The sequence below is a fragment of the Monodelphis domestica genome, chromosome 7 (assembly GCF_027887165.1).
Source record: "Monodelphis domestica isolate mMonDom1 chromosome 7, mMonDom1.pri, whole genome shotgun sequence".
NCBI classification, from domain to species: Eukaryota; Metazoa; Chordata; class Mammalia; order Didelphimorphia; family Didelphidae; genus Monodelphis; species Monodelphis domestica.
Window position 1 is genome coordinate 292,293,073 of NC_077233.1, and position 23,534 is coordinate 292,316,606.

The window sequence follows — 23,534 nt, forward strand, 5'->3', positions numbered from 1 at the left end:
ATCTATTCCTGACTGACTCCATTCACTGTTTTGCAGGTCATTGCAAGTGTTCTGAGGAATTTGTCTTGGCGAGCTGACGTGAATAGTAAAAAGACTCTGCGTGAAGTTGGAAGTGTAAAAGCATTAATGGAATGTGCTTTGGAAGTTAAAAAGGTATCCCGAGAGCCATTTAGCATTGTAACTAATTAATGCGATTAAGAAGATTCATTGAAGAGTAGCTTTAGTAATGCCTTTGCCCCCCCTTCCAATCTTCTGCTTGGGATCATTCTGCCGTCCGTTTTGTAAAACGATTGAAGTAAGCGGGACGATTCCGAAGGCCATCGAGACGTGCTCTGCTCCGGAGTTCTTTCTCGGCTCCCAGAGGTTGAACCCCTGAGTGTAACGCTATCTAGAAATGTAAAAACGTGACTCGGACGTCAGGCTTCCAGGAAGCCTCTTTAGATCACTGTTTTAAAGGGTTTCTCTTGGCAACCTTGCAATCAGAACACAGCTGAAATCTTCCTTAGCTGCTGGCTGCTAGGCCGTGTCATAGAGGGTTAGGCCGGTTTTAAAGACAGAAAGCGTAGAGAGCTCCCCTCTCAAGGCGGGGTTCAGGGGAGACAGCTGCTGTTTAACTTGGCTAAAGGAGGAGAGAGGGGGGGAGTGAGTAGTTCCCCCTTTCAGCCTCCCCTCAGCTTTGCTCAACCCCAAACTGCCTCTTGACTTCCCTCTACTACTAAAGTCTTTCCTCAGAAAGAGAGCGTTACCTCCCCCCTCAAGCTGGCGCTGGTTCCATTCGCACCAGAGTCAGCTGGGGAAAGATGACAACTTTATTCTAACGGATCAGTTTGGGAATAACACAGGGAAATGGCTGCAGGAAGGGTTTTTGTGAGGAAAGAGGGAAAGGTGTCCCAATTCTAGCTATCCTTACCGCCCTCCTCAAGCTGGGGAAGCCAGGCCTTGGCAGAAGAGATTCCAGCTTAGATGACTCTGGTCTTAGCCCCCTTGGGCACTGTCCAGACCCAGGGTGCCAGCAGCTGTGAGCTGATCTTGTCAGCTCCTTCCTGTCTTCTCCACTGGCCACTTCAGTTGGAATTGGTGGGGGGAAGGACGTCCAGTCACCAGGAGAGAGATGTAAGTCCTTTCTCGGGAGCAGTCTCGACCAGATCTCTCCTTAGGCTGTCTCAGGATGGAGAGGGCTAACTGCCTGTCTCGATCAGAAAACTTGCTCTCCCAGATTCCAGAACATCTCCTGGAGCCCCTCCCCCACTGTGGCTGAGGCTCCAGCAGTTTCCCAGACTGTGACTCCAGTTCTAGGGTTTGAAACCTCTGTCCCCATGGCTTAGTGGATAGAGCACTGGGCCTGGACCTGAGTTCTGTCTTCAGATACTCGCTAGCTCTGTTACTCTAGGCAAGCCACTTAACCTCTGTTTACCTAATCCACTGGAAAAGAAGTGGCAAATCTCACCAGGAGCACCCCAAATGGGGTCACAAAGAGTTGGACACAACTGAACTGAACAGCACCATTCCTGAACTGATCATCTCGATGAGCACTGGAAAAAAGAGCTTTCCTTGTCAATATTGCAAACTACCCTTTTCGTTTTTCCTGATTTCATCACATCGAATCGTCTCTTCACTTTTTAGACAATTTTCTTGCTAACATCTTGTGTCTTTGATCCATAATTGCTTCCATTAAGGGTAGTTTTGCCTTTGTTTTTCACATAGCCTTTTTCTTCTGATTCCAAGCCAAAAAGTACTGCTGGAGAAAGTTTTGTAATGGGTCAGCAACCCCGAGCAATATCTCAATTCCATAGGCCACCTCCATTAGCCGTTCTTTTCAATAGTATTCTCTCTTTCAGTCCCTAATCCTGCCCTCCCATCTTGACTTCACTTTCTTGATTTTGTTTCATGTTTCACCAAGAAAATAGCAGGCTTGCATGAATTCCCACGTACAACTTCATCCTATTGCTGTCGACATTTATTCTCTCATCCTTCCCCAAAGTCTCAGGAAGAAAGGGCTCATTTCTTCTCTTCGATGACTTTCGGCTTCTACTCCAAGGCCCCATCTCCCGAGAGACATTTTCCTGTCTTTTTTCAGTATTTTCCATTTCTCAGACTTTTGCTGATTCCCTTCCATCAACTTCATTTTTTTTATTCTGAACTTAAACAGTGCCTAAAGGGCATTTCTAAACATATAGCAGAGCAAAATAAGAACATTGTATGTTAAATTGGATCTCCATTTCACGCTGCTTGCTTTTTTAAAAGTATATAATAAATTCTATAAGGCTCTTTCAAGACTTCTGCTTCCTTCTGAAGGTCCTGTTCACTTTTGTGTGGTTTTTACAATGTTAAAATGGCCTCTTTTTTGGTATCATTATTGTTACTCCTCCAGACCTCCACTTGATACTTGCTCTTAATAAAAAATGAAAGTTAAGGGGGGAAAGTGTTTGGTAAGCAGAGTTCAGCAAGCTCATCTCCCCAGGGGTTGTGTGTAAAAATGTGTTTGTCCATCGTCTTTGTCAGGAGATGGGCAACTTGCTTTTTTTGAGGTCCTACAGAAACATGACTGACCAATTGCTTTGATCAGATCTCTTAAGCCTTTCAGAGTTGTTTTTCTTCACAGTACTGTTGAGTTTTTGCATCAGTTGTTCTTCTGGTTTGAGCACTTCATCAGGATATACTCTCTATGATTCCCTGAAATTGTGTCTCAATATCAGTAATCTGTACATTCTTATACCACAAGTTGTTCAGCCATTCCTCCCTAAGAGGTCTTTAAGGCACCCCCTTAGATTCTATTTCTTGGGGCTCTTTCTTTTCTCCCTTTTAAAGTATTCCTTCTTTGTTTTATTTGTGTCTATTCCTTTCCCCAAATTAAAAATAACAAAAATAATAGCTGGATGGCACAATACATTAGAGTACCAGACCTGATGTCAGGAAAGACCTATCTTCATGAGTTCAAATTTGGCCTCAGATACTTACTATCTGTGTGATCTTGGACAAGTCACTTTCCTTTTTTGGCCTCAGTTCTTCACTTGTAAAATGAACTGGAGAAGGAAATGGCAAAAATCCATCCTTCCTTTTCTCCTTTCTACAAAGAATATAGTCCTCCTTTTACCCTCCTCTTATCTTTTTCCCTCTTGAATCCACAGAATAGGACTATTTCCTAGTTCCCTTTTTTATTTAATTCCCTCAATACCCTTTAACGGCATTAAGGTTCTGAAGGAACCCTTGCTTCTTTGCTCTCTATTAAAATGTAAGTTCTATATATCACTATTCCCTTCCTTCCAATTGTTCAAATAAAGTTTCTAGGCTGTTTCACTTGTTTTTCAGTTGAAACTGTTTCACTGTTTCTTTTTTTTTTTTAAATCTAATTAGTCCATTTACAATATTTTTCCTTGGTTACAAGAGTCATGTTCTTTCCCTCACCGTCCCTCACCCCCTCCCTTAGCCGATTCAAAATTCCACTGAGTTTTACATGTGTCCTTGATCCATACCTAATCTCTCCCATATTGTCTTCCAATTTTCCCAGCAGTTTTTGTCAAATAGTGGATTTTTGTCCCAAAAGCTGGGATCTTTGGGCTTATTATACAGTCTTTTTTTTTTTTTGAAAATTTTATTTAGTCAATTTAGAACATTATTCCTTGGTTACAAGAATCATATTCTTTCCCTCCCTCCCTGCTCTACCTCTTCCCATAACTGACGCGCAATTTCACTGGGTATTACATGTGTCGAGTCTACATCTCCAACCATATCCCCCGACCCATGTAGTCAAGCAGTTGTTTTTCTTCTGTGTTTCTACTCCCACAGTGTTTCCTCTGAATGTGGATAGTGTTCTTTCTCATAGATCCCTCTGGGGTGTTCAGGATCACTGCATTGCCGCTAATGGTGAAGTTCATTATATTTGACTGTGCTACAATGTATCCTCTGTGTACAGTGTTCTCCTGGTTCTGCTCTGCCTCACTTCCTGGACGTCTTTCCAATTCACATGGAATTCCTCCACTTTATTATTCCTTTGAGCACAATAGTATTCCATCACCATCAGATACCACAATGTGTTCAGCCATTCTCCAATTGAAGGGCATCCCCTCATCTTCCATTTTTTGCCACCACAAAGAGTGCAGCTATGAATATTCTTGTACAAGTCTTTTTCCTTATTATCTCTGGGGTACAAACCCAGCAGTGCTATGGCTAGATCAAAGGGCAGGCAATCTTTTATCACCCTTTGGGCATAGTTCCAAATTGCCCTCCAGAATGGTTGGATGCATTCACAACTCCACCAGCAGTGCACTGATGTTCTCCCTTTGCCACATCCCCTCCAGCATTCATTACTTTCCTTTGCTGTCATGTTGAACAATCTGCTAGGTGTGAGGTGATACCTCAGAGTGGTTTTGATTTGCATTTCTCTGATTATGAGAGATTTAGAGCACTTTTTCTCATGAACACTATTAATAGTTTTGATTTCTTTATATGAAAATTGCCTATTCATCCCTTATCCGTTTATCAATTGGAGAATGACTTGATTTTTTGTATAATTGATTTAGATTTTTATAAATTTGAGTAATTAGACCATTGTCAGAGATTTTTGTTATGAAGATTGTTTCCCAATTTGTTGCTTCCCTTCTAATTTTGAGTGCATTGGTTTTGTTTGTACAAAACCTCTTTAATTTGATGCAATCAAAATGATTGATTTTACATTTTGTGATTTTTTTTCCTAACTCTTACTTGATTTTAAAGCCTTTCCTTTCCCAAAGTTCTGACAAGTATACTATTCTGTGTTCGCCTAATTTACTTATAGTTTCCTTCTTTATGTTCAGGTCATTCACCCATTCTGAGTTTATCTTGGTGTAGGGTATGAGATGTTGATCCAAACCTAATCTTTCCCACACTGTCTTCTAATTTTCCCAGCAGTTTTTATCAAATAGTGGGATTTGGTCCCAAAAGCAGGGGCCTTTGGGCTTGTCATAGACTGTCTTGCTGAGGTCACTTACCCCAAATCTATTCCACTGATCCTCCTTTCTGTCTCTTAGCCAGTACCAAATTGTTTTGATGACCACTGCTTTATAATAGAGTTTGAGATCTGGGACTGCCTTTGTATTTTTTTTTTCATGCTTTCCCTGGATATTCTTGATCTTTTGTTCTTCCAGATGAACTTTGTTATGTTTTTTTTTCTAATTCAGTAAAAAAGGTTTTTGGTAGTTCAATGGGTATGGCACTGAATACGTAAATTAATTTGGGTAGGATTGTCATTTTTATTATGTTAGCTTGTCCCAGCCATGAGCAATCAATGTTTTTCCAATTGTTTAGATCTAGTTTAAATTGTGTGCAGGGTGTTTTGTAGTTGTGTTCATATAATTCCTGTGTTTGTCTTGGCAGATAGATTCCTACGTATTTTATGTTGTCTAGGGTGATTTTAAATGGAATTTCTCTTTCTAATTCTTGCTGCTGAGATGTGTTGGAGATATTTAGAAATGCTGATGACTTATGTGGGTTTATGTTGTATCCTGCAACTTTGCTAAAGTCATTGATTATTTTAACTAGCTTTTTGGTTGATTCTCTAGGATTCTTTAAGTAGACCATCATATCATCTGCAAAGAGTGATAGCTTGGTTTCCTCATTGCCAATTTTAATACCTTCAATTTCTTTTTCTTCTCTAATTGCTACTGCTAGTGTTTCTAGTACAATGTTAAATAATAGAGGTGATAATGGGCATCCTTGTTTCACTCCTGATCTCATTTGGAAGGCTTCTAGTTTTTCCCTTTGCAGATACTGTTTGCTGATGGTTTTAGATATATACTCTTTATTATTTTTAGGAAAGACCCTTCTATTTCCATGCTTTCTAGTGTTTTCAATAGAAATTAATGTTGTATTTTGTAAAAGGGTTTTTTCTACATCTAGTTAGATAATCATGTGATTTTTCTTGGTTTGCTTGTTAATATGATCAATTAGGTGGATAGTTTTCCTATTATTGAACCATCCTTGCATTCCTGGTATAAATCCCACCTGGTCATAGTGAATAACCTTTGTGATCACTTGCTGGAGTATTTTTGCTAGTATCCTGTTTAAGATTTTTGCATCTATGTTCATTAAGGAGATTGGTCTATAGTTTCCTTTCTCTGTTTTTGATCTGCCTGGCTTTGGAATCAGTACCATATTTGTGTCGTAAAATGAATTTGGTAGAACTCCTTCTTTGCTTGTTCTGTCAGATAGTTTGTATAATATTGGGATTAGTTGTTGTTTGAATGTTTGATAGAATTCATTTGTGAATCTTTCTGGACCTGGGGATTTTTTCTTAGGGAGTTCTTTGATGGCTTGTTCAATTTCTTTTTCTGATATGGGGTTGTTTAGGTAATCTATTTATTCCTCTGTTATTCCAGGAAATTGATATTTTTGTAAGTATTCATCCATATTATCTAGGTTGCTATATTTATTGCCACATAATTGGGCATAATAATTTTTAATGATTGTCTTAATTTCCTCTTCATTAGAGTTGAGATCTCCCTTTTCATCTGGGATACTGTCAATTTGGTTTTCTTCTTTCCTTTTTTTAATTAGATTGACCAGTACTTTGTCTATTTCATTTGTTTTTTCAAAGTACCAGCTTCTGGTCTTATTTATTAAATCAATGGTTCTTTCACTTTAAATTTTACTAATTCCTCCTTTGATTTTTAAAATCTCTAATTTAGTTTTCATCTGAGGATTTTTAATTCGTTCATTTTCTAGTTTTTTAATTTGCACACATAATCCATTGACCTCTTCCCTCCCTAATTTGTTAATATATGAACTCAAGGACATAAATTTCCCCTTGAGTGCTGCTTTGGCTGCATCCCATAGATTTTGAAAGGATGTCTCATCATTGTCATTTTCTTCAATGAAGTTATTAATTGTTTCTATGATTTGCTCCTTAACTGATTTTGGAGAATTGTATTGTTTAATTTCCAATTGATTTTTGATTTGGCTTTCCATGTACCCTTACTAATTATTATTTTCCTTGCACTGTGGTCTGAGAATAATCCTTTTAAAACCCAAACCGCCAATCCTATACCCATAGAAACAAGTGATAAATCATGTGTTTTCCTTTGGCATTTCTTCTCCCACAGTTCTTTCTCTTGATGTGGGTAGCATTCTTTCTCATAAGTCCCTTGGGTTTGTCTTGGCTCGTTGCATTGTTATCAGTAGCAAAGTCAATTATATTTGATTGTTCCACAATGTTTCAGTTTCTGTGTTCTCGTTCTGCTTATGTCACTCTGCGTCATTTCATGGATGTCTTTCCAGCTCATGTGGAAATCAAGCAGTTAATCATTCCTCATAGTGCAGTAATATTCCATCAGATACCATATATAATTTGTTCATACATTCCCCAATTGAGAGACACCCCTTCATTTTCTAATTCCTTGCCACCACAAAGAGCACAGCTATTAATATTTTTGTACAAACATTTTTTTTATTATCTCTTTGGGATAAAATCCTAGTAGTGATATTGCTGGATCAAAGGGTATGTAATTTTTAAGCTCTTTGGTCATAATTCCCAACAGAATGTCATTCCTGAGCCTGACTTTCTTGGCCTGACTTTCCCTATAAAATTATAGTCCCTAAAATGTTACCTACCCCATCTTCGAACTTTTAAAGACTGCTCATGAAACTATTCCTGGATTTCCTCTCCTTTATCACAAACTGTAAAAGGAAATGATAATTTCATTGTAACAGGTTTGTCCTGATGACATTTGGTAAGAATCACATCCAAAATAAGATACTCTGGTGTTGGTCTTTTTCTTAACTGTTTCTCTTTCCCCTCAAGCCCTGCCATCTTCCCAATTTCTTTATTTTTGTTAAGGGTACCACTCTCCTTCTAGATTACATTCACAACATCAGAGGCATTCTCACATCGTCATTCTCTCACCGCTCAGTTGAGGGTTAACTCAGCTGAGTTAGATGGTTCAGTGGGTAGAGTGCTGGACCTAGAGTCAAGGAGACCAGAATTCAAATCCAACTTCAAACACTTACTAGGAGTGTGACCCTAGACAAGTCTTTTAACTCCCATTTCTCCGTTTCCTCATCTATAAAAATGGAGATAATAATAGCACCTCCCAGAGTTGTTGTGAGGATCAAATGCGATCATTGTAAATCCCTTAATTTAGTACAATGCCTAGAATATAGTAAGTGCTATAGAAATGTTAGCTATTATTGCCATCGCTACATCTTGTCAACTCTACCTCCACAACTTATCTCTCATTTGTTCCTTTCTCCTCACTCAAATGGCTACCACCTAACCTTGATCTCAGTAAAACTAGGGGCTAGAGTAGAGGGTCTGGAGTCAGGAAGACTGATCGTCCTGAGTTCAAATCCTGCCTTAGACACTTACTAGCTTTGTGCCTCTGAGCAAGTCACTGAACCCTGTTTGCTTCAGTTTCCACTTGTGTAAAATAAGCTAGCATACCACTCACTCCAGTATTTTTGCCAAGAAAATCCAAAGTCATGAAGAATTAGGCATGGCAAAAATACTATAACAAAGTTAAAAAGTTTATATTCCAGGGGGCAGCTGGACGGCTCAGTGGATGGAGAGCCAGGCCTAGAGACGGGAGGTCCTGGGTTCAAATCTGGCCTCAGACACTTCCCAGCGGTGTGACCCTGGGCAAGTCATTTGACCCCCATGGCCCAGCCCTTACCACTCTTCTGCCTTGGAATAGTACACAGTATTGACTCCAAGACAGAAGGTGAGGGTTTAAAAAAAAAAAGTTTATATTCCTAAAGCACAACTTCTGACCTTGTCACTCAAGAAACTCTTTATCACTAGGATAAAATACAAACTTGTCTATTTGACTTTTAAAGCTCTCCAGAATTTGGTAGTTTCCTACCTTTCCAGACTCACTAAGCATTTCTCCTTTTTCACGTATTATATAATTACATCAGAACCTGCCAAACACAATATTCCATCAACCAACTCCTTGCAAAAATTGTCCCCCATTCCTCAAAGCTAGCCCCACGTCACGTCACAGAATCTATAACTTCCTTTCCCTGATTCCCCATTTCCGGTTTCTGGGACGTTTCCCACGGAAATTGCTTTCTGTCTATTTTGTGTGTTCATTTCTGTGTCTACATTGTTTCCTGTATTGGCAGGAACTGTTTCACGTGGGTCCAGTTGTCCTCCCTGCCCGCGTACAGCATAGCAGATGGTTGTTGAATTGTTTCCTTTATCCTTTAAATGATGACTTTTTCACGAAGGCAAGTCAGGAAATGACCAATAAGTTATTCTACTTTTGGCCGAAAGGGAGAGGCGCACGTGTTGCAGTAATAGAACCTCCCAACACCATTATAGTATACGTTGAGCTTTGCTTGTCATCCGTTTCCTGACCTTCTCATCTGCTTTCTGCGGCAGACATACTCCAGTTTCTTCTCCAAGCCCTCCCTGCCTCCTCGCTCGCTTCTCTTAGGCACATCTTAGTCAGCAGCAGTCAGTGGGTATTTTTGGCAGTGTTTTGGAGCTTCCCGTATTGGTAGCCGCATCCTTTGTTTCCATGGGGATCGCCGGGACGAAGGAGTCACGCTCTCCGTCACGTCTCGTGTGGGTGTTTCGGACATTGTCCCCAGAAAGTCAGGCAATTTGTGTCATTGTTATCCCGTCAACTACTAACTGCCTCAGAATTTTCTAGGCAAGCAATGAGCCTCCTCCACTTTTCTTGTCATCATTCTCTCATTCCGGATGGAGCCTCGCCTGCAGTCCAGATGCAGGAAGCTGGAAGTTTAGCTAAAGGGAAAGAAGAGACGAGCGCTGAGCTTCTGGGGCAGCTAGAGCGGACGCATGGCCCAATCGTCGTTCTCAAGTGCGCTCTGAAGGCACACAAAGAACTTGGAGGAAGGAAAAGCCCCCAGCGGCACTGAAGTCGCAGGCCAGGCCCCTAAAGAGAAGGCCTCAGAGACGGCGAGGCCCCGACGCAAAGAGAACCTCTCGGTGCCATCCAACCCAGGCTTTAACGAGGTCTTTAGGGAAAAGGCCGAGAGCCAGAAATTCCTTTCATGAGGCTCCGTGTCTGCTAGGCCTGAGCCAAGGCGTCTGCCGGGGGGCACCTCGTCAAGAATGGCCCTTATTCGTGCATCCCTCCCACGGCTTCGAGACACCCCTCCAGGGTACCTGTGGGGAGGCCCATCAGATCCACCACGCCATACTCCCCCAGGCTCTACGGCCACCGTTGTAGGTCCTGCAATCACCACTAGGGGGAAACGTTTTGTCCATTTTTTCAGATCAAATATTCCGCTTCCCGTCTGCCTCACCTTTAACCCACACCAGAATGTCATTGCGTTCCTCATGGGGAATTGGCCACATGCACGCCATGCATCGAAAGGCACGTCTGAACCAAAGCCCGGGCAGCAGACGACGGGAGTATCCCTCGGTATCGAGGAGCCCCCAGAAAGCTGGGCGGACAGACAGTGTGCCTGGACGAGCCTTTGGGGGTCCAGAAGCTTCTCAGAGACGGGGAAGCCTTCCGGGCTGCGGTGACGAGACGGAAGCGAAGGCTGGCCAGTGCCCGACGCAGGGCGCGCTCTCCTCCCAGGACTCTGGTGCTGGGAGCCCCTCGGAGAGGGAACGCTGGCTTTGCTCATGGTTTCTAGCTCGACAGTTGCGGTCTATAAACGTGGATATAGACGGCAATCAATATCCCTGGCGAGGCTTCATTCGCTCCTGTATGTTACATTTCACGGCAGCCTCCTCCCAGGGAGCGAGCAGCGGCAACATTGTAGATGAGCCTAAATGTGTGTGTGTATGTTTCAAAAGGAACTAAACAAGGTCAACGTTGCTTTTCATGGCACCTTAACCCTAATGTGTGTTCCTGTTTTCATTGTGTTTTATTCCACATTTTGAAGATCCCAACAAATTATATTGGACATGTGTTTAAAAAGGGGAGGGGGGTGATAAGGGCTGGATTGAGACCCAGGCCTAAAGAGGGGAGGTTCTGGTTTCAAATCCGACCTCAGACACTACCTAGCGGTGTGACCCTGGACAAGTCACTTAACCCTCATGGCCTAGCCCTTATAGCTTTTTTTGCCTCAGAACCAGTACACAGTATTGATTCTAAGACAGAATGTATTTTTTTCAAAGTTGGCATCTCCCTGATTAAACCTATCTAGACAGAATGCATAATAAACTCTAATGGAATATATTCAATTGCCAGAAAACCTATACAGCACCGTGTAAAGCAATCTCTGTGTCTCCTTCATTCTTTGACAGGCAAGCAATTACTTCCTCATAGTAATAAACTCCCTGATCTTCAGAAAGAGCTTCAAGTTTCTCTCCTCTCCCCAAGGGTGCAGTTTTCTTCTTTTCCTCCATTGTGTAACCTTCTTCCATCCTCCAACCTACTGACCCGCCTCTTTTCACATATTTTTTTCTCTTGGTTTGGACATCCAAGTCTTGCTTAAAACTGGATCTCTTGCCTTGTAAGTGAAATTTAGAGCCTCCTTGTGCCACCCAACATCCTCTAAAACCTCATGCCGCGCTCTTTCTCCGGCTTTCTCTCAAATATACATCGATGCTACAGTTCTGCCTGCGTCATTCACAGCCTCCTCAAAAGACACGCCGTAGTTTCCTACCTCTGCCCTACTTGGGGCGCTCCCTTTGCCTGTCATGCCCCTGCACGTGATGGATGCTAGCACATATTTCCGAAAGCTCTTTGGTTTGTGGCTCGCAGGCCCTTTCTGGGAGCCCTGATGTCCTTGTGGGCCCCTTAGTTCCCCACTGAGAGCTCCCTGAGAAGTTCTCGAGAGGGGCCGCGTCTCATCACCGAGCGCTGCACATGCAAAGCCTGACTTTCCATCTTTCTGCCGTTTTCTCCGTCTCCTCCCCAAGTTGACAGGAAGTTCCTGTTTCCTTCTAGACAACCAGAACGCCAAGTCATAAACCCAATCCACAGGTGGTAAATGATCATTTTTCTCCTGGAAATCTCCTCCTGCCACAATAGGCTTTGAATCCATTTGAATGCCTTTCCGAATCTAATTAGCTGAAGTGGCTGGGGAAACAGTCAGTGCTCATCGAGAGCTCAACGGCTGTCTGACGTCCAGGGTCCAACGTTAGAGACCTTCTCACCAGTCTCATGGTCTTCGGGTACTTGGTTTACGCGCCTGTGTCACAGCTTAGCTCGTGTGTCATCAGTTTATGTTAGTTTCATGACCGCAATGTTTAAGTAATTTATACAAACCCATTTATGATTTTAGAGTGTTTTATACTTGTGAGCCCTTGGCAGGAAATTCCTCTCTAGAACTACTTCATGTCTAGATGGCTCTGGTTCGGGGCACCTTCATAACTTTTCTTTGTTGGTTTTTAAAACGAGGAGCATTTCTGACATTGGTCTTCTACTTCCCTTTCAATATTTATTTAGACTCTCAAAAATAAGTATTTCCAAGAAAAAATAGCAAATGTTTCAATAATGTATCAAAAGGAAAAAAGTAAAGTGAGCACGAAGAGTCTGTTTCAAAAGAAAGCAAAGATGAGCTCAGAGACAGATTCTGTATCTGATGAGATGCTCTTTTCAATTTCCTTATAGGAATCCACCCTCAAAAGCGTACTGAGTGCCTTATGGAATTTGTCCGCACATTGCACTGAAAATAAAGCGGATATCTGTGCTGTGGACGGTGCTCTTGCATTTTTGGTTGGCACACTCACTTACCGGAGCCAGACGAATACTTTAGCCATCATTGAGAGCGGAGGTGGGATACTGAGGAATGTGTCTAGCTTGATAGCCACAAATGAGGACCACAGGTATGTAGCTCAGTAATACATGTATTGACTAAACAAGGATACTAGTGACACCAGGCCAGCGTCCTTCCTCAAAGAGTCTTTCAGCCAGAGATTGTTTCAAAGGGCCTCTCTCAAGAGCCTCCAGAGCTCCTACCCCAGAGGGACAGAGCCCCTCAGAGGAGCTCCTCAAGGAGCTCTCCTCCAGAATGAGAATCAGAAATCGAGATCCCTTTGCTCTTCTCTGAGCTCTTATTTTTAAGGGCAAAATCTCCTCTGTCACCTCCCCTAAGTCCTTACATCTACCAATCACTGTAGATGTTTCTAAAGGACCGCCCATTTTTAATTCACAGCTGAGTAGTTCTAATCTCTTTAGTAAGTCAGGAAAAAATGCTACTGTGTTGACAAATTTCATTAAGAAAAAACCTCTGAATAAGTTATCACCCTTTTAGGTTTAAGTAGTTTACAAGTTGCCCCACCTATATGGGTACCTAGCATCCCATTGTATCAATTCTAAAACAATCATGACTCAAAGAACTTCCTGTCCCTTCCATAAGCATGGATCAAAGTACTTTCATTGTTTAGCAAACAGTTTTCTGTCCTAAAGCAGTCTTAAGTAGGGTGGAGCAGGGACACTCCCATAGCTAGGAGCCCCCACACTCAAGTAGAGTTCTCACCATCTGCTAGGGAATTTTTTAAGTAGAAGATTCCCCAATGGGGAAAACCCCTAACATTCCTAAGTCTGAGAAATTTTGAGGTTTACAGTATGTGCATTTCTACAGGAAAGTAAGACGAAATGTCAGCTCCTTAACCAACATGTGAATGCTCATGAGCAGAGCAAGTGCATTTGTTAGTGAATTGCTCGAGGCGTGGCGAAATTCCAGCTAAACCAGATCATCGGTTCAAAAGTTCCAAAGGCTCAGAACTTGGAAAGAGAGAATTAAGTTTAGTTTGGACAAAGCGGTCTGAACCTTCTCCTCCCCCCGTCATTCAAAAAAGCAGACATTTGCAGCCCCCAGGGTACTCAAAGAGGGGACATGTCATGATTAAACTCCGAGGGGGCCACCCAGCCCTAGTTAGGAAAGCTTAACGCGGGCAGACAGATTGATGTTAGAGGCGACACTGGCTCCGGTTCTTACTGCTGCTGACAGGGCTTTTAGCCTAATCTATCCAGTTACGGAGACTGCTAGAATGTCAGAAGGGTTATTCACACTCCCGGAGCACCCCTACCCTTTGGGGAAATGAGAGGAGGCAGCTGTAAGCAATGATGTCCTTGCAGAATATAGAAAGCTGGAGAGGCACTGTGTACGGCAGACCCTAAATCTGGTCTGCGCTTCCCAACTCTGCATTTGGTGTAGATGCCTCCGCAACTCAGTCAAAAGCCCCCTGACGTGGAAAGGGAAAAGGCCTGCGGTGAGTTGCACCAAGGAGTGCGGGCTCGGGATTTCTAGTTCAGCCTTGGTCTTCGATTTCCCTCCTGGCAGGATAGCTAGTTGTCCCAAAAGGAGTTTCAAACTGGCTCGAAGTAGGATGGATTTTCATTCACACAAACTTTTAAATACCTCGAATGTGCGTATCAATCCATATGAACAAGTGCTTCATCATAAGAAACACATGCATAGATGAGCCAAAAGGAGCAGACCTGCCCAACAAAGAAACAAGGGGGGGCCGTAGTTCTGCAATTCACGACGTAGAAATCCTCAGTCGCTTATCAGCAAGTTCCTTTACCCCGGAAATCTAAAGAGCTTATCCTGGGGCTCCTTTTTCATTTTTTTTCCTGGTGCCTTAGGCAGACCGGTGAGGCCTCTAGACTCCTTTTCAGAATCATGTTTTTAGAGGCGTAAAATAAAAGATACATAAGCTTACAAAGGAAACCAATTGTATCAAAATGGAGCTTCAAAACTATTTTTTAAAAACTAGTTCATACTTTCCACGCTACGAATCCCTTATCCTGTGTGTGTACGCACGACTGGATGAGTCCCTTCCCACCGTGCTCTTGAATTCACTTCTTGGTGTGAACGTGGTGTTGACTGGGACTGCGGTCAAAATGTCTACTGACTTAAAGACAAAAACGGACTCGGGGAACGCGCGAGGTGCTGGAACAGTGTTGATGTTTCTTGCACTCTGTCTGGTCAAGGGACTTATTTTAAAAGAAAACTTTAGGGGAGGAAAGAAAGCGACAACCAAAATTAGTGGTGTGTTTGTGGGACTCAAAGACTCTTTATTTAGCCTATTATAAAGGCATCTTAATGCCATTTTCTAAAAGACTGGCCAGAGGTCCGGACTGAACGTGTTTTTATATTGCTTAAAACATTATTTAAAGTGACCGTAATCGTTTTTGGCTTTACTCTTTTCTTCTTATTCTAGGCAAATCTTGAGAGAAAACAGTTGCTTACAGACCTTGCTACAGCACTTAAAGTCTCATAGTTTGACAATCGTCAGCAATGCATGTGGAACTCTGTGGAATCTGTCAGCGAGAAACACGAAGGACCAAGAAGCTTTATGGGACATGGGGGCGGTGAGCATGCTGAAGAACCTAATTCACTCAAAGCACAAGATGATTGCTATGGGCAGTGCTGCTGCCTTACGGAACCTCATGGCAAACAGGCCTGCCAAGTACAAGGACGCCAATATCATGTCGCCTGGTTCCAGCTTGCCGTCTCTGCATGTTAGAAAGCAGAAGGCCCTGGAAGCCGAGTTAGACGCCCAGCATTTATCGGAGACGTTTGATAACATCGACAATCTAAGCCCCAAGACGTCGCACCGCCCTAAGCAGAGACATAAGCAAAGCGTCTATGGGGAGTACGCGCTGGACGCGAGTCGCCACGACGACAGCCGGCCGGATGCTTTCAGCACCGGGAATCTGACTGTCCTTTCGCCGTATCTGAACAGCACGGTGCTGCCGGGATCCTCTTCCTCGAGGACCAGTTTGGAAAGCTCTCGGTCTGAAAAAGATCGGAGCCTGGACAGAGAGCGAGCAGTCGCACTGAGCACCTTTCACCCAGCAGCAGACAGTCCTGGCAACCCTTCCAAACGCCTGGGGATGCAGCTCTCCACCACCACGGCCCAGATTGCTAAAGTCATGGAGGAAGTATCCGCGATTCATGCCCAGGAAGACCAGAGTTCAGCATCGACGACCGACTTACACTGTGTAGCAGAAGAGAGAAGCACATTGAGAAGAGCGTCCGCTGCCCACGCGCATTCGAATACGTACAACTTCCCCAAACCGGATAATTCAAACAGAACGTGTGCTATGCCCTATGCCAAAGTGGAGTATAAAAGATCTTCCAATGACAGCTTGAATAGTGTGAGCAGCAGTGACGGCTATGGGAAAAGAGGTCAGATGAAACCCTCCATTGAATCCTACTCGGAAGATGACGAAAGCAAATTCTGCAGTTATGGCCAGTATCCAGCTGATTTAGCTCACAAAATTCACAGTGCCAATCACATGGATGACAATGATGAAGAATTAGATACCCCAATCAATTATAGCCTCAAGTATTCAGACGAACAATTAAATTCTGGAAGGCAGAGTCCTTCCCAGAACGATCGATGGGCCAGACCGAAACACGTAATAGAAGATGAAATCAAACAGAATGAGCAGAGGCAGGCGAGGGGTCAAAACACACCCTTCTCGGCATACAGTGAAAGCACTGATGATAAACATATGAAGTTTCAGTCGCGTTTTGGACAGCAAGAATGTGTTTCTCCATATAGATCAAGGGGAGCCAGTGGTTCCGAGCAGAATCGAGTGAGTTCAGGTCATGGAATTAATCAGAAAGTGAACCAGTCTTTGTGTCATGAGGATGATTATGATGAAGACAAACCAACCAACTATAGTGAACGTTATTCTGAAGAGGAACAGCATGAGGAAGAAGACAGACCCACCAATTATAGCATGAAATATAATGAAGAAGAACATCATGCAGATCAGCCTATTGATTATAGTTTGAAATATGCAGCCGACATTACGCCCTCCTCCCAGAAGCCATCTTTTTCATTCTCCAAGAGCTCATCCGTACAGAGTAATAAAACAGGTCACATCTCAAGTGGTGGGAACACATCAACCGCTCCAGCTAGTACCAAAAGGCAGAATCAGCTTCTTCCCAGTTCAGCGCAGAACAGAAGTGGTCACACTCAGAAAACGGCCTCTTGTAAAGCGCCTTCTATCAACCAGGAAACAATACAGACTTACTGTGTGGAAGATACACCGATATGTTTTTCAAGGTGTAGCTCATTATCTTCTTTGTCTTCCGCTGAAGATGAAATAGGACGTGATCAGACAACCCGAGGCTCAGAGACTACCAACACTCTACAGATAGCAGAACTAAAAGAAAACAGTGCAAGTGTGTCAACTGGTGACACAGGAAGTGAAGTGCCATCAACATCGCAACACATTCGAACCAAAGCCAACAGACTCCAAACGACAAGTTTGTCTCCTTCAGACTCAACCAGACATAAAGCTGTTGAATTTTCCTCAGGTGCCAAATCTCCAGCCAAAAGTGGTGCTCAGACACCCAAAAGTCCACCAGAGCATTATGTTCAAGAGACTCCACTCATGTTTAGCAGGTGTACTTCTGTCAGTTCACTTGATAGCTTTGAGAGTCGCTCAATTGCCAGTTCTGTCCAAAGTGAACCCTGCAGTGGAATGGTAAGTGGCATCATAAGCCCCAGCGACCTCCCAGATAGTCCTGGACAAACCATGCCACCGAGTAGAAGTAAAACTCCTCCTCCTCCTCAGACAGGACAAACGAAAAGAGAAGCCACAAAAAGTAAGCTCCCCAGCGCTGAAAAGAGAGAAAGCGGACCTCGGCAGGCGGCTGTCAATGCCGCTGTCCAGAGAGTCCAGGTGCTCCCCGATGCGGACACCTTGTTACATTTTGCGACAGAAAGCACTCCGGATGGATTTTCTTGTTCATCTAGTTTAAGCGCTCTGAGTCTCGACGAGCCGTTCATACAGAAAGATGTCGAGTTAAGATTAATGCCCCCCGTACAGGAGAATGAGCATGGAAATGAAACGGAGCCTGAGCAGCTAGAAGACGTCAGTGAAGTCAAAGAGAAGAAAGCAGAGAAGCCTACTGAGTCCGAGAAAGACATCCTGGATGACTCTGATGACGATGATATCGAAATATTAGAAGAATGTATTATTTCTGCCATGCCGACAAAGTCTTCGCGTAAAGCCAAAAAGCCCTCCCAAGCTGCTTCAAAAATACCCCCTCCGGTGGCCAGGAAACCAAGTCAGTTGCCTGTATACAAACTTCTTCCTTCACAGAACAGGTTACAAGCTCAGAAACATGTCAGTTTTACTCCTGGAGATGACGTGCCGCGGGTGTACTGTGTCGAAGGCACGCCTATAAACTTTTCCACCGCTACATCTCTCAGTGATCTCACGATAGAATCGCCTCCAAATGAGTTGGCTGGTGTGGAAGGCACTAGCACAGGGGCCCTGTTGGGAGATTTTGAAAAGAGGGATACCATCCCTACAGAAGGCAGAAGCACAGATGACATTCAGATAGGGAAGAGTTCTAATGTAAATACTTCTGCATTCGATGACAACAAAACGGAGGAAGGCGAGATCCTTGCTGAGTGCATTAATTCGGCTATGCCTAAAGGAAAGAGTCACAAGCCTTTCCGTGTGAAGAAGATAATGGACCAGATTCAACAAGCTTCTGCATCTTCATCTGGAAACAGTAAGAACCCACTAGACAGCGAGAAGAAGAAACCCACGTCACCAGTAAAACCGATGCCACAAAGTGCTGAATATAGAACTCGTATAAGGAAAAACGCAGAATCCAAAAATGTGAATGTGGAGAGATCTTACTCGGATAAAGACTCAAAGAAACTGAGCCTGAAAAACAATGCCAGAGACTTTCTTGATAAGATGCCAAACAACGAGGACCGCGTGAGAGGAAGTTTTACTTTTGACTCTCCTCATCACTACACCCCCATTGAGGGAACTCCTTACTGCTTCTCACGAAACGATTCCTTGAGTTCTCTTGACTTTGATGATGATGATGTTGACCTTTCTAGGGAAAAGGCAGAGTTGAAAGGAAAAGAAGCTAAGGAAACAGAAGCTAAAGTCAGTAACCATTTGGAGCTAACATCAAATCAGCAGTCAGCTAATAGAGCACAGATTTGTGCAAAACATCCAGTAGAGCGAGGCCAGTCCAAACCCTTGCTGCAAAAACAATCCACTTTTCCTCAGTCATCCAAAGATATGCCAGACCGAGTTGCAGCTACAGATGAGAAGTTACAGAATTTTGCCATTGAAAATACCCCAGTTTGTTTTTCTCGTAATTCATCTCTGAGTTCTCTCAGTGACATTGACCAGGAAAATAACAACAACAAAGAAAGTGAACCTACTAAAGAGACTGAACCCCCTGACTCACAGGGGGAGCCAAACAGACCTCAGACATCAGGTTATGCTCCTAAGTCATTCCACGTTGAAGACACTCCAGTGTGTTTCTCAAGAAACAGCTCCCTTAGTTCTCTTAGCATAGACTCTGAAGATGACCTTTTGCAGGAGTGTATCAGTTCTGCAATGCCAAAAAAGAAAAGGCCCTCAAGGTTCAAAGGTGATGATGAAAAACCCAGTCCTAGAAACATGGATGGTATATTAGCAGAAGACTTGACGCTAGATTTGAGAGATATACAGAGACCAGATTCAGAGCATGGTTTTTCTCCTGATTCAGAGAACTTTGATTGGAAAGCTATTCAAGAAGGTGCAAATTCTATAGTGAGTAGTTTACACCAAGCTGCTGCTGCTGCTTGTTTGTCTAGACAGGCTTCATCTGATTCTGATTCCATTCTTTCACTCAAGTCAGGAATTTCTCTTGGATCACCATTTCATCTTACACCTGATCAAGAGGAGAAACCCTTTACAAGTAATAAAGGGCCACGAATCCTAAAGCCTGGGGAGAAGAGTACATTGGAGACGAAAAAAATAGAATCTGAAAATAAAGGCATCAAAGGAGGAAAGAAAGTTTATAAAAGTTTGATCACTGGAAAAGTTCGTTCTAATTCTGAAGTTTCTGGCCAGTTGAAACAACCCCTACCGACAAATATGCCTTCAATTTCTCGAGGAAGGACAATGATTCACATTCCAGGCATCCGAAACAGCTCCTCAAGTACAAGTCCAGTCTCCAAAAAGGGCCCATCCCTCAAAACCCCAACTTCCAAAAGCCCCAGTGAGGGGCCAACTTCCAGTACTTCTCCTAGAGGAGCTAAGCCATCAGTCAAATCCGAATTAAGTCCGGTGACCAGGCAGACATCCCAACCAGGTGGTTCAAGTAAAGGACCTTCTAGATCAGGATCTAGAGATTCAACTCCTTCAAGACCGTCTCAGCAACCATTAAGTAGACCTATGCAGTCTCCGGGACGAAACTCTATTTCTCCTGGTAGAAATGGAATAAGTCCTCCTAACAAATTGTCTCAACTGCCACGGACTTCATCCCCCAGTACTTCCTCAACTAAATCCTCAGGTTCTGGGAAAATATCATATACATCTCCAGGAAGACAGATGAGCCAGCAAAACCTTACTAAACAAACAGGTTTATCTAAGAATACCAGTAATATACCCAGAAGCGAGTCTGCGTCTAAAGGACTAAATCAGATAAGTAACAGTAATGGAACTAATAAAAAAGTTGAACTTTCTAGGATGTCTTCCACCAAGTCTAGTGGAAGTGAATCCGACAGATCAGAAAGACCTGTTTTAGTGCGCCAGTCAACTTTCATCAAAGAAACCCCAAGCCCAACGCTAAGGAGAAAATTGGAAGAGTCTGCCTCCCTTGAATCTTTGTCTTCATCTTCTAGGCCAGATTCTCCTACCAAATCCCAGGTACAGACTCCAATTTTAAGTCCATCCCTTCCTGATATGTCTTTGTCCACCCATTCATCCATTCAGACTGGAAGCTGGCGAAAACTCCCACCTAATCTGAATCCTTCTATAGAGTTTAATGATGGAAGATCAACAAAGCGCCATGATATAGCACGTTCCCATTCTGAGAGCCCTTCTAGACTTCCAGTTAATAGGTCAGGAACTTGGAAGCGTGAGCACAGTAAGCATTCATCATCACTTCCTCGTGTAAGCACTTGGAGAAGAACTGGAAGTTCCTCCTCTATTCTCTCTGCTTCATCAGAATCCAGTGAAAAAGCAAAAAGTGAAGATGAAAAACATGTAAGTTCACTTCTGGGCACAAAGCAAACTAAAGAAAACCAAGGACCAGCAAAAGGAACTTGGAGAAAAATAAAAGAAAGTGAAATGACTCCCATAAGTAATGTTTCCCAGGTTACTTCCTCAGGTACTACCAATGGTGCTGATTCAAAGACTTTAATTTATCAAATGGCGCCTGCTGTCTCCAAGACAGAAGATGTGTGGGTAAGAATTGAGGATTGCCCCATTAATAACCCTAGATCAGGAAGATCCCCTACTGGAAATACACCCCCAGTGATCGATAACGTTGCGGAGAAGGTCAGTTCTGGGAATAAAGAGTCAAAAGATAATCAGGGAAAACCCAACGGGGGCAACGGCAGCAGTGCTCCTGCTCGCACTGTTGGCTTAGAAAACCGTCTGAATTCCTTCATACAGATAGATAGCCCAGATAAAAAGGCTGCTGAAACAAAATCAGGACAAGTCAATCTTGTCCCTGCACCAGAGACCAGTGAGACTTCCGTTGCCGAGCGTACACCGTTCAGTTCCACTAGCTCGAGCAAGCACAGTTCCCCTAGTGGAACTGTTGCTGCCAGGGTGACTCCTTTCAATTACAATCCAAGTCCTAGGAAGAGCAGTGCAGATAGCAGTGCAGCCCGCCCATCGCAGATCCCTACCCCAGTAAATAACAGCACAAAAAAGAGAGATTCAAAGACGGAAAACACAGAATCCAGTGGAACTCAAAGCCCTAAGCGCCATTCTGGGTCTTACTTGGTAACGTCTGTTTAAAAGAACTAAAATGCTAAAATGAAGAAAATTATGTTTTATTTGCAACTGCTCTATAGAAATTTTGTTTCAAATGAAACTTTAAAAACTAAGAATTTTTTTTGTAAATAGGTTGATTCTTGCTAGAGGGTCTTTGTTCTGGAAGCCATATTTAATAGTACACGTTGTCTTCATTGGTCATATTTTGGAGGGACAGTTGCTAGTTTAGAGGAAAATTGGTAAAGCAAGTATATTTGTACAGTATGTTTTACATGTATTTAAGTAGCATCCCAAACCATGATCCTTTAATTATTGCTTGTCTTAAAATAATGAACATTACAGATAGAGGGTACAATATATTGCTGTGTATCAATCATTTCTAGATTATAAAATGACTAAACTTATCAGGGAGAAATTGGTATTATTTATGCAAAAAAAAAAAAACCAACTCAGTTTAGTACTTGTGAGTCCATCTAATCCAGAAATTAATCATGTGACTGTGAAATTCACAGTAATATGGTTCCAGATGAACAAATTTACCCAGCCTGCTCTTCTGCATGAGTGAAACCGATGGTTCAATTTCCGAAGTAATGATTAACAGTTCTGTGGTCACATAATGTGCATAGATAGCGATGGTGTAAAAAATTTACACTAGTTTGTGCTCAAAAAAAAAAAGGAAATCTATGTAACAATAAAACCTTGAATGAAATTATTTTACCTGAATTAGATTTTATCTGAAAGTAGATAGAATTAATTTTTGCTATGCTGTAACTTGTTGTATATTCTGGTATTTGAGGTGAGATGGCTGCTCTTTTATTCATGGGACATGGGTTATGTCTCAACAGAAACTAAATGAACATTTTAGAATAAATTATTACTATATGTAAACTGCGTGTTACTGAAATCTGTATTCGAAGGGTCCTATTTCACATTTGCTTAGTCATTTAAAAATGATATGCAGTTTCTTCAAGCCCTATGCATTTAGAGAACAGTTTCTCTTGCTGTAAAAAAGCAGCTTGTTGAAGAAACCTGTATGGATTATTCCGTGGCAGTTATTCCTCCGTTTACTATGTTCCTTTGTATGATAAGATTTGAAAATGTCTACCAATGTTTCTTGCTGTTAAATAGTTTTCCATTTTTACTGTTTTCTGAAAGATAATCTTTCATTATAAAGAATCTCACTTAAAATAAATTCACTTAGTAGAATTCTGAACTTAAAGAATCCATTAATTTGGTCACACGTTCTCTCTTCAGAAACAACACTTTCCAAATAATAGAATTTGATTGAACAAGAAACAGATGACCGGGGAGTCGTTTCAGAATCATTTCTATGAAGTCAAATCATTGACTACAAAGAGGAACAGCCAGAGTCACCAGATTAGGAGGATAACGATGACATGATGCCTTGTATGCAGTTAGAATAATAGCTCACATTTATGTAACCTTTACCATATGCCAGTGCACTAAGTACTTTACAGGGATCTCATTTGATATCTCACAAGCCCCTTGGGGATTAAGGGCTGTTATTATCCCGATTTTACAGATGAGGAAACTGAGGCAAATGGGGTGGTTGACTTGCCTGGAGTCACACAGCTAGACCAAATTTGAACTCATGTTCTTTCCTCTAAGTCCAGTGCTCTATATACCGTGCTATTTAACTGCCCAGTTAGAAAAAACCCACCCTACTCAAACAATCTGTAAACACGGAAAAAAGAAATCGGTCAAAGGAAATTGATTCGGATGGTCATCATTTTCACATTTTTAGTAGCATGCTTTTCTGTGTAGCCACTTATGGAATGAGAAAAGCTGACAGTGCTAACCGTAACATTAATTAAACAAAGGCATGGCAGCTGATCTAGAGCCCGATCCCATTTGCAATTTTACAATCAATATGCCCTAAAAAGCCTTGAAAAGCAG

At 42.5% G+C, this 23,534-nt stretch overlaps 1 protein-coding gene across 8 annotated transcripts in view; it reads left to right on the forward strand.

Annotated features, from left to right (window-relative positions):
• Nucleotides 1–22,830, forward strand: part of APC (APC regulator of WNT signaling pathway) — a 163,947-nt gene extending 141,117 nt beyond the window's left edge. For all 8 annotated transcript variants that reach the window (XM_007497809.3, XM_056803963.1, XM_007497806.3 and 5 more), the window contains 3 exons: nt 37–153; nt 12,513–12,727; nt 15,071–22,830. In XM_007497809.3, the coding sequence (XP_007497871.2) occupies nt 37–153; nt 12,513–12,727; nt 15,071–21,641 (6,903 nt within the window). In that variant the 3' untranslated portion in view covers nt 21,642–22,830. The remainder of the gene's footprint in view (nt 1–36; nt 154–12,512; nt 12,728–15,070) is intronic.
• Nucleotides 22,831–23,534: the final 704 nt, after the last annotated feature.